Source organism: Euleptes europaea, chromosome 14, assembly GCF_029931775.1.
Source record: "Euleptes europaea isolate rEulEur1 chromosome 14, rEulEur1.hap1, whole genome shotgun sequence".
Taxonomy (NCBI): Eukaryota; Metazoa; Chordata; class Lepidosauria; order Squamata; family Sphaerodactylidae; genus Euleptes; species Euleptes europaea.
Genome location: NC_079325.1, coordinates 25,275,574 through 25,287,071, shown reverse-complemented (window position 1 = coordinate 25,287,071; position 11,498 = coordinate 25,275,574). Strand labels below are relative to the sequence as shown.

Sequence of the window (11,498 nt, the reverse complement as noted above, 5' to 3'; positions counted from 1 at the left end):
CCCGAGTTGCTCAGTCACTGCTACTAGTGTGTGATGGATGGGGGTAAACTGAGGCAGCACCCTACTGTCACACCTCTGAACATGGAAGTTCTGTTTGGCCATCATGACTAACAGCCAACGATGAACCTATCCTCCATTAGTTCATCTATTCCATGCCATCTAAACTATACACCCATGTATATATCTGCCAACTAAGAATACACTATACATCGTCAGGCAGGGCCTAGTCCACATAGGCCCCAGTGAATCATTTCATCTTTATGATGCCCGGAAAAGACATATTTGTGGTTCTTAGTCCTTAAGCTGTTCTTACGTTTTCAGTTTCAAACTAAACACACACAATAAGCTGGGAAATATTTATGACACGTCACACGGAAGCTGTGTATGCAGTTCGGCAACTTTATTGACTAGCTTTGATTGCACAGACTTCATTTGTTTTCACCATCTCTAGTTTCTGTAACCATTTTTAATGTAGCTTAAGACAATTTCCCCACCCCTAGTGGCTTCCCTCCCCCCTTTTTGGTTAAAAACCTTTTACAAGGTTTGAATTGGCCAAATTGTACATTTGCTTGTTTGATTCATAAGAATACACCATGCGTAATTTGGATAGCAGCCAGTGGGGCTCTCTGCAAGCGTTCAGGTAACTTTGCACAGAAAAGGGGGCGGGGACAAGAAACCCCAAGAGACAACTTTAAACCTAAGAACACTGGGGAGTTAAATACATGGCACAGCAATTTTAGCTTAGTCAGTTTAACTATCTGGGAAACCTACACACAGTCTGTATCAATCTTTCTTCTTTTCTTTCCTGGCTTCCACTCCACCGGCTTCTTCCGGTTCTTCTTCATCTGCTTCGCCGGCAGCTTCCTCTTCTCCACCTTCTTCCTCTCCTTCACCCTCCCCTTCTCCCTCTTCTTCTTCGCCCTCTTTAGACTCTTCAGCCTCCTCCGTAGCCCCTGGGAGAAAAAGAAAACAGAGAGCACATGACCTTGTGAGAAAGGGTGAAGGATGCAATGCCACTGAGACTTTGAGAAAACTGGGAACATGGCCTGTTTGGAACCACTCAAATAGTGTTGAGGTCTCCCAAAGAGCCTTGTGGCACCATCCACAAGCATCTCAAACTGTGCTTTATGCTGTTTGGTGCATCACCATTGTTAAAATCTATGGACTGGATCCTCAGCACAGTGTTCATGGGATGGCATTTCCCCACCTCTCCCTCCTTGTACAAGCAGGAGTGATCCCTCCACAAGAGGAAGGAAGCATAGGCGGAAACCCTAGGAGCTCTTTCCTGCACTGAGTAAAAGGGGACTTACTTTGGAGCAGGGCTGTTTTGACTGGATGGGATTACACTGTAAAAGAGCAGAAATACTCCAGATGAATCCCACTGAAGTCAGTAGATTCAAACTGGAGTCACTCTGCACAGGACTGTATTGTTAGGATCCAGCCAATAGGATTACAGTTACACGCCCCTGCATCCCCCCGACCAATAGGAGAGTGTGCTTGGATCTGCGTGGTTCAGCTGCTGATGAACTCCAGATGTGATACAGAGCACCAAGCTAATGGGATTACGTTCTGTCTAATGCATTTAGGATCAGTCCGAATGGTTTTAACAGGGTTTAAGAAAAATAGGCCAGTTTAAATCTATTAGAGATCGGTGCAGCTATCTATTCTGCACTGGAAGTTTTGAAATTACAATTCCAGGGTGGAATCAAGACAGGTGCTGTAGTTGTTCCAAGGGCCTGAGCTTGACCAATTGGATTTCTGACTTTTTTCTTTGAGCGGATACTGTTTCCAGCTGCTTTTGAAAGCCCACAACAGTTTCAAAACTGGGCACAGATAGGGGAGCGGTTCAAGAATCACAAGGCCAAACCTCCACAGATGCATGGATCTCAACCAGCATCATTTTGTATCACTTAACTTACAATTATAGACCACAGTTACAATGGTTATTTAATCCTAAACAGGTTTACCAGGAAATAAGCCCTATTAAATCCTCTGAGGTCTTCTGAGTTAGCCGACTTGGAACAGACCACTATTTTTCATTGTTGTCGACTTGATGAAAGCAATGAACCTTCATTTATTTAGTACATTTTATCCCACCCTTCTTCCAAAGAGTTCCATACATCATTCTCTTCGCCTCCATTTTATCCTCAAAACAATCCTGTAAGGTAGGTTACGCTGAGTGTTTTACTGGCCGAAGGTCACTTGCCAAACTTCCATGGCAGAGCGGGGATTTGGACTTGTCTCTCTCAGATCCTAGTCCTACGCTCTAACTGCTACAACACACTGACTCTCTCTTTTGTCAGAAGTGCAGGTAGTTGTCCTGATTTTTCCAGAGGAGTCAGAGGAATTGGTGACAAAAATAATTGACTTTTGCTCTTTTTTTAAAGATCTTACTCTGTGGCCTCCTTAGTCTGAACTGAAAATTGGAACTGCCAAACAGATTATTCAACCAAGTTTCCTTGGGGATTTCAGAGTGCTGAGCAAAACACTAAGAGTCTCATTCAGCCACTAGTGGAAAACAACTATTCACAACATGAACTAAGGGGAAGAAATAATGTAAAGAGAAGTGAGTGCATTGTAAATTGATTTGTGTACTGTGGCAACATGGGGGGGGGAAACCAATCCTCTTCCTGTTGCAGTTTAATGCATGGCCACCCCATGAAAATACCTGCAATCCCTTTAGGACGATCGCAGTGGTGTACCAAATAATTTCTCAGTTGGTCAATTTGTTTTTTAAAAAAACAAACTGCCACTCCCCGGTTGTAGTGAATACGGCTGCAATCCTACACACATTTACTTGGGAGTAAGCCCTATTAACTCAGTGAAGCTTAGTTCTAAATTAACATCTCTAGGATGTGCTATAAACGTTATCAGTTTGAGAAGTTAATCTGCTTTTATAATCAGAACTCAGGATTCTTTATGAACAATCCAAGAGGTGTGATGGTTGGATTGTGCATGTGTGTGTGGAGGGTCGGACTTGCTAAACATTTCACACCTCTTGTTTGTTTATAGTCACAGGATCTTCCCAAAGATACAAGAGAAATTTACAGGACCATCATTTCTGCCGCTGAAAGAGAGCCCAATTTAAATGAAAAGAGCCATACACTTGAATCAGAAGAATTCTGCAAGTAATTATTTAAAATGCTGAGACCCCATGTTGATGGCACAAATGGAACTGAAACAATTCCAGATGAAGCATCTCAAATTTATAAACTCCCAAGTTGAAAATTAACATTCTGAAATGAATAAGAGATTTTTAAAAGTTTCATTTCAGTTTTAAAAAATGAAGAACTAGCCCTGGATTACAGAAAGTGACATTTTGGCCACAAAACTAAAAAATCTGGTACCAAACTTATTTATTTCAATTTATATCCCACCCTCTATCATGACTGGAATTCAGAAGTCATCCCTTTGAAACTTGTTGGGAATCCAGTGAACCTCAAGATAAGCTTATTATTTTGTGGAAACTTCTGTTTACCGTCTTCCTCTCCTTCTCCCTCTCCTTCTTCTTCTTCTTCTCCTCCTCCTTCCTCTTCTTCACCTTCTCCTTCTGATGGGGGTGATTCCTTGGCCTCTTCTATCTTAGATGCTTCAATGGTCTCCTCAACCTCTATCTGTTCTTCTTGAACGTGGCTGGAGTAATAGGCAGGGAAGCTGCGGGTGGACATCAGGTAAGAACTGCTCTGTAAACCGCTATAGGCTGATCTTCCAAAGGTTCCAGCGCTTTGCGTGTAGCCGCTGCTGATGCTTCCAACACTGGTGAAACTGAGCCGGGTCTCTTCACCTTCCAGTAATTTTCTGGAAAGAAGAAAGGAGACTAAATAAGTACAGAAGCATCAAGAATACAGCATAGGGACTCAAAACAATCGTATTAAAACACTCCATACTTTGACTCTTGTATCGTAGGTGGAGGACCCTTGAAGGAATGTAATAAAATGAATTAGATACACGTACGCTCGTGTATGCAATGCATCAGGCTCTTATAGGAACCGTGAGTATCGTATCGCCATCTGGCTTGGTAACATTACTTGCAGAAGAAAATGGATGTAGCCAGGCCCAGTGTGGGGATCATGAGGCAAGGCACCTGGTGTGTGAATGCAGCCCTCATCAGGTGAGCAGGATGGGACAAAGGGAAGGGCCATGGCCCTTTCTGCAGGGTCGTTTTGTTTTCCCAGGCTGCAATCCAGCCAGGTACAGATGTGGTTTCTGGAGAACAATGGATTGCTCTCTGAAACAACAATATTTTTGGTTCTCAGGAGTCCAAAATGAGAAACAAGGGGAGCTGTGGCTCAGTGACATGCTTTGCATGCAGAAGGTGCTGGACTCAGTACCTGGCCCCTTTGGTTTACAAGGATCTTGGGTCGCAGGTGATGGTGAAGAAGACCCCTCGCTACTCGGGAACCACTGGCCATCAGAGTCAGTGGGGCTGACCTAAATGGACCAGTGTTCCAAAACTTTAACATAAGGGCTACTTTCAACGTTCACACTTGTAAGGTGGGCAGTCTTCACACAGATCCTTATGGTAGTTACATCCCCTCTCCTGCAATATTTATTTACAGATTAAACCAGAAGACTAGATTTTTCAGCAACAGTTGTGAACACCATTATTTCTTCTGTGCCATTGTTCAGGAGATTTGTACTTCAGCCCCACAGCTAGTGAAAACGATAGGGGGAAATGTGTATAGAAATAAACAGAATAGAGATGGATTTTTTTTTTTTGAAAGCACATAGTATCCATAAACTCCTGATCCTCTTGAATAGGGCAAGATACCATAAAAACAGATATTTATTTAGATAATTATATCCCACTTTTCTCCTTGATGGGGACCCAAAGCTGCTTATATCATCTTTCTCCCCTCCTCTATTTTATCCTCAAAACAACCTTGTGAGGTAGGGTAGGCTTAGAGTGACTGGCCCAAGGCTGTCTATAGTGATCTTCCACGTTACAACAGTGATTCAAACCTGGTTCTCCCAGATCTGATGCTCTACCCACTACACCACTCTGCTGTAATGCTCCAGCATAGAATGCTAATCATATTGCTGCATTATTCTTATTTGGAAAACTGAGATCATTGGTCTTGATCCAAAGATCTTTGTGCACTGCATTCCTTTCATGTGGCTCATAGCATCACCCCATTCTGTGAGGCAGTTTAAGAGGAAATGAATCTCGAGGTTTCCCCTCCTCCCCCAATTATTGCTGCCAAATGTGGTAGTGTTGACTAACTGGGGAGCACTTGCATGTAAGCAAAGCCATACATGAGTCATGCCGTTATACTGAGCATTTCTTTGGCAGTGCACTGCCATCCTTTTGGTACCCAGCTGAGAAAATGCACGCATTTGCTAAGAGAATTAGTTAATACATTTAATTGTCAGAAAGACTGATGTTCTTTAAGGGGATTGAAGAAGCATTAAATAACGATGGGATTAACCAGATTTAAAAGGCTTGCTTCTTCAGCATTTGACTTTTGAACAACCTATGAAGACCAACAGATTTCACAACTTGCTTAAATTCACTTTACAAAGGGTGTTAAGCCTAAGTATATTCATTTACTTTATTTAATTTATACTGCACCTTCCTCCTCAACAAGGACCCCAAAATGGTTTACATCATTCTCCTCCATTTCCTCCTTACAGCAACCTTGTGAGGTAGGTTAGGCTGGGACTGGCCAATGGTCACCCAGCAAGCTTCCACTTCAGAGTTGGGAGGGAAGCTGTCTTCCAGAACCTAGTCTTTAACCACTACACCACACTACAATGTGGAATTAAACTGCAGTAAGCTCCATGGGACTTATTTCAAATAGCTGTTTTAGAACTGGGAAGTGTGGAACACAAAATCCTAGACACATCACATGTGGAAATAAGGCTACTGGTTTCAGCAGAAGCCTCTTCAATCAAGGTAAGGATCACAGCCTTCAACATTCAAAAGAAAAAAAGTTGGTCCTAAAGAAAGGGAGTGGGAGATGTCTAAAATGAATGTCTGAATATTCTGCAATACCTGTATGCTGCAATTTCAATGTCCAGAGCCATCTTCACATTCAGAAGATCCTGATATTCCTTCAGATATCTAGCCATTTCACTCTTCGTGGTTCTCAATTCATTTTCTAGCTTATTAACAGTGTCCTGCAGGTGTAAGAAACAGGTTAAAATAGGACCATTCATTCTTACAAAGCTCAGAAGTGATGTTAGTGGGGGATTGGCTTGGAAGCTTGAGGCCTTCCTCTCCTGCAATGAGCCACGACCACCTTGTAATGAGGACTCAAAAGCAAGACTATTTGGAAAGCCAGCCAACTCTATGATATCCTAAGACTTAAATTACCATTTCTTCTACTGAATTTGTCCTAGGGATGCATGCTTGAAAAAGGCTGGAAAACAGCCTGCCATTGAGTTAAGCTGATTTGCTTTTCATTTCTCTGCTCCAGCAGAATTTATCTTTACATATAATGGGCACTGTGCACAGAAGCCTAAAATCATATTGATTACCTTTGCTAGGTTGTTTCCAGTATGTTGCCTATTTCACTGCAGTCCACAGGAATAACTACTCTTGCATGCAATTGTTTCTTATTCACTGAGTTGCCAGGAAGACAACTGATAACAGATTCTGCTTGCAGTTCACAAAGTCTACTTTTAAGGGGCTGTTTAGTTCTCATACTCACTTCATTTTATCATTGTTTTCTTCTGATAAATTACTTTCTTTGCCTCTTTTGAAATTTTCAGCATGATCTTGCTTACGAATTCCATTACGAATCTATCAGTGTAATTAATGCAATCTCGTTTTCACGGAGATCAGCTTTTCAGTGAATAACCAATGAGCGTGTCATACAGTCAAAGAAGCATCATGAAAACAAATGCTGTGAATTAAAATGGCATGCCTGTCATGGAATACAACTTCAAACAAGCATTGTTAAATAAGCAAATACCACTCATGCGGTTCAGATTGCTAGCTATGATCCATCTACTGGTTAAATTGGAATGTGGAAGTTTATGGCATTTTTAATTCTATTGCTTCTAATGGAATGAAGACTTACTTGGGAGTAAGATCCACATAACAGTGTGGTGTACTTCTGAGTAAACATACATCACACTGGGCTGCAAACTCACTGATATTTACTTCTGACTAAACATGCTTAGAATGACACTGTGCATTGGATTTTAGTCAGCAATCTGGAGCTGAACTCTTTTTAGTTTAGGAAACACACTAAACTGCAGTAATATGGATCACAGCTAATAGAACCTTTTAGAATTTTTTGTTTAATAAACAGAGGCTCCTCTAAGAGATACCTGAATTCAGTTTTGTTGTGCTGCAGACAGAACAGAAAAATCTGGGAGCACACAATGAAGTTGCCAGCAAGACCCATGTCTAAGACTGTTTTACATCACATCTTTTTCAAAACTTGTTTTTAGCATTCTTTTTTTAATTAATTTTGTGAACTTAGATTAAAATGAATATCCTTTACAGTATAATGTTTTTTTACAAGTTCGCTTGTATCGATATCAATGTATAATTAATTACTATAAAATAAAGTAGCTACAAGAGCTAAATCAAGGAAACAAAAATTAAAGTAGCACAACACAATATTTAAAGTTTATTTACTTTCTGTCTTTCATCTTCCAGCAATAAATCTCTACTCAATAATGGATGAGTCAGTCCTGAAGGGATGGGGGCATTTAATTAAGGTTGCTGCTATATACCATAATAAGTTACAAAAAAATTCCCTACCAGTCTCAAGACCTAACCTACAACTGAGCTAAAACCAGATAAAGTGGAATTCAGATTTAAGATCCTGATTCTGGATCCAGAGTTACCACAAAGAACTAGATGTTAATTGAATCTCTTATGGCTCATGAAAGGTGATTTAGCCCAATTTAATTAGTGAAGGCTCCTCAGAAGAAAATGACCTGAATTTACATTGTCAAGTTTACTGAGACCGTGCTTCTTGTCTATGGTAACATACCTGCTCCCCTGGTAAAATATAAAGAGCCTAACAGCCTGGGATTCAGCAAAGAAATTCATTCATTTCAGCACTGGTTAGCTGGACAGCTCCCAGGTTAAACTGGGTGAGGCAGGAGAGGGGGGTTCCTCAGTGGACGTTGCTTGGTGCATTGCACCATTACCTGCTTGGAAGCTGCTGCTGCAGAGTATCACTTACACCCAAGGGCAGCTCTGAGGCAGAAAGGCTGCAGTCGCCACACCAGTTTAAAACTGAACGGACCCAGGAAACCCTTTCATTTTGGCCACATACTGCTGACTGATGTTCCCAACATGCCTTCGCCTCCTAACCAGTGGATCCATTTCAAACGCAACCTCTTAAAAGATGCTGGTTACAGAAACAGGTCCCAGCTGGCGCCTTCTGGCTTGCAGCCTCCAGCGAGATTTGCCTGGTAGGATGCATATGGACAGAAATGACACAGAAATGACATGGAAGGAAACCCACCCAAGCCTCCTATTTCAAACGACTGTATCCTGTGCAATCTATCAAGGGGCAATGTCTTACTCTTTAGGCGACCCATATGATGACCTTATTGTCACTTAACTCTGCCAGGATAACTCTGCCTTATTGTCACTTAACTCTGCCAGGATATTGTCACTTAACTTTTGCCAGGATAGGAGAATGGTCACTGCTCATAACTGCCATTCATCTCACAGATTCATGTTGGGATGCGCTCCCCACCTCCAACAGCTTGACTAATCAAGCCGATTGCCTCCTGAATTCCGCTGAGAGATGGATCGTATTATCTATATTCAATATGCACATTCTGCATAAGATAAAATGTACTGGGCTTGAAAAAGGAAGATATGGACTCGTGGGAATCCATGGGGCTAGTCAACAAGTCTAGGAACGCTTCTTGGAAGCAAGAGAGATGCAGTGAAATCAGTGGGACATACCCACAGGACATTCTGAAATGGTTTTTCCCACTGATTTCAGGAGGATTTCTTGCCAAGAAGCAAACTTAGAATTTGCAACCAAACAAGGCGCTGATGTAAAAATTGGGAACACAAACTAGATTATCACGGTAGCAATTTTTAAAGGGGTATGTGGTGAGATCCCAGTTTTTCTGCCCAATTCTAGGAAATGCTGCAGAAGATATAAATCCAGCAGCACACATACTGAGCTCTCAATGTTCCTTCGAAGCCAACCCTTCTGTCCTGGAAATATTTACCTTCATAGAACATTTTAATCTCATCTTTCTTTCAAAGATCTCAGTGATTCCCCTTTCTTCACCCTCACAACAACCTAGGTAAAGCGGAGAGAAAGTGTCGGATCTAAGGTAACCCAGCAAGCTTCATAGTGTGTAATCTCCCACATCCAGGTCCAACAGGAATGACTACCCCCCCCACTGGTGCTCTAACCCCACTGTTATTAATATGCACTTCACACATGCTCTTACTCCACATTTCCTAGGCCTGGACTCAATAGGTTCTGAGATTGAGCCATGCTGATGCCCTGCCTGGGATTAAGCCCCAGATTAGGATGCGATTTGGAAATAAATTCCACTGACTGCAAAGTAAATTAGTTGCTATTTCATGCTAGAGATCATGGTCACGGTTAGAAGAGATCCTTACCTGTAGGCAACCAGATACACACATAGCCTATTTATGAATGGGAGTTCTTGCCTTGGATTTGCCGCTCTCTCGATGCACATTTTCCCCATCCGAATTCTCAAAACTCTGCATGGGGGCTTACTGTGGAGTTTCGAGAATTTGCATGAGAAAAAAAATGTACATCTAGAGAGCGGCAAATCCAAGGCAAAAACTCCCATGCACGAACGCATGAAGCTGCCTTATACTGAACCCAGACCCTTGGTCCATCAAAGTCAGTATTGTCTACTCAGACCGGCAGCGGCTCTCCAGGGTCTCGGGCCGAGGTCTTCCCCATCAGCTGCCTGCCTAATCCCTTTACTGGAGATGCCTCCAGGGTCTCGGGCAGAGGTCTTCCCCATCAGCTGCCTGCCTAACCCCTTCACTGGAGATGCCAGGGATTGAACCTGGGACCTTCTCCACGCCACGCAGATGCGCTACCCGTGAGCCACAGCCCATGAACGGCCCACGGTTCCCGCAGCGACCCAGAACAGCGCGCCAGGAGCATCGGGGACTCCCCACAAGCGCAGGCGCGTCCCAGACACGCGCATGCCATTCACACAGTTAGGGAGGCCCCGCAGGACTGCAGGGAAGGGGCGAAGCGGCGGGGCGGGGCAGGCAAGGCCCCCGGCCGTGGGGCTCACCTGGAGGGCGTTGAGGTCGGCGTTCTGCCTCTCCTCGAGCTCCTGCAGCTGCTTCTCGAGGGCCTCGTTCATGCCGCGGGTGGCCTCGATCTCCAGGGTCTTGGCCTTGAGGAGGCGGCGGCTCTCGGACACCTCGTCCTTGGCGGCGCGGACGGCGTCGGTGTTCTTGGCGGCGCTCTCGGTGAGGACGGTGAAGCGGCTGCGGAACCACTCCTCGGCGTTCTGCATGTTGCGCGCCGCCAGCTTCTCGTACTGGGCGCGGATGTCGCGCAGGGCCGAGGAGAGGTCGGGCTTGGCCGACACCTCCATCTCGACGGAGAGGTGGGCGTACTGGATCTGGGCCTGCAGCTCGGCCAGCTCCTCCTCGTGCACCTTCTTGAGGAAGGCCAGCTCGTCGAGGAGGCTGTCGATGCGCTTCTCCAGCTCGGCGCGGGCCAGGGCCGCCTCGTCGGCGCCCTTGCGCGCCTCCAGCAGCCGCCCCTCGGCGTCCTCGCGGCCCAGGATCTCCTCCTCGTAGCGCGCCTGCAGGGCCCGCAGCGTCTCCTCCAGGCCCTCGCGCTCGCCCTGCAGGGCCTGCTTCTCGTGGGTGGCCTCCTCGGTGGCCAGGCGCAGCTCGCGGATCTCCTGCTCGTAGAGGGCGCGGAAGCGCGACGGCTCGGCGTGCTTCTGGCGCAGCACCAGCAGCTCGGCCTCCAGCACCTTGTTCTGCTGCTCCAGCTCGTGGACGCGCTCGATGAAGCAGGCGAAGCGGTCGTTGAGGTCCTGCAGCTGCGCCTTCTCCTGGCTGCGGATGGCCTTCAGGTCGTTGCTGATGGCCGCCACCTGGCTCAGGTCCAGGCTGTCCACCGACTGCAGCAGCAGCGACGACGACGACGACGACGCGTAGCTCCGCCGCACCGACGGCCCCGCCGGCGCCGACAGGCTGGAGTAGCTGGAGCGCGCCGCCCCGTAGCCGCCGCCGCCGCCGCTGCTGCTGCGGGCCGAGCCGGACAGCTGCACCCGGGAGCTCTCCACGAAGCGCCGCTTGTACGACGGGAAGTACGTCTCGTAGCCGAAGGTGCTCATGGCGGCGGCCGGGGAGCTGCTGGAGCGGGGAGAGGAGGAGGCGAAGGAGCCGTCTATGCGAGGGGAGAGGCTGGCTCTGCGGCTTGCCGCTCCCGCCCGCGCCTCTTTATACCGCCGGGGAAGCTCTGACGCAGCCAGACGGCTCCCCGACGGGCGGAGGCTGTAGGAGGGACGCGCGGCTCTGCGCAAAGGGGGCGAAGCCGGGAGGCGCG

The 11,498-nt window shown here is 46.0% G+C and overlaps 1 protein-coding gene across 1 annotated transcript; it reads right to left on the bottom strand.

Annotated features, from left to right (window-relative positions):
* Positions 1-3,044: 3,044 nt before the first annotated feature.
* NEFL (neurofilament light chain) lies at positions 3,045-11,288 on the bottom strand. Its single transcript, XM_056860902.1, has 4 exons — positions 10,222-11,288; positions 5,996-6,120; positions 3,479-3,798; positions 3,045-3,067 (listed from the first exon to the last, which is right to left on the bottom strand). The coding sequence occupies exons 1-4, from the start codon at positions 11,284-11,286 to the stop codon at positions 3,045-3,047; spliced, it is 1,533 nt and encodes a 510-aa protein (XP_056716880.1). The 5' UTR covers positions 11,287-11,288.
* Between the last annotated feature and the right edge of the window lie 210 nt (positions 11,289-11,498).

Bases quoted from the DNA above. Each gene is read 5' to 3' on its own strand.
- NEFL (XM_056860902.1), bottom strand. From the start codon at position 11,286: ATGAGCACCTTCGGCTACGAGACGTACTTCCCGTCGTACAAGCGGCGC. The intron at 6,121-10,221 runs GTGAGCCCCACG...TTACACCTGCAG, and splicing joins CCGACCTCAACGCCCTCCAG to GACACTGTTAATAAGCTAGA. The intron at 3,799-5,995 runs GTATTGCAGAAT...TCTTCTTTCCAG, and splicing joins ATTGAAATTGCAGCATACAG to AAAATTACTGGAAGGTGAAG.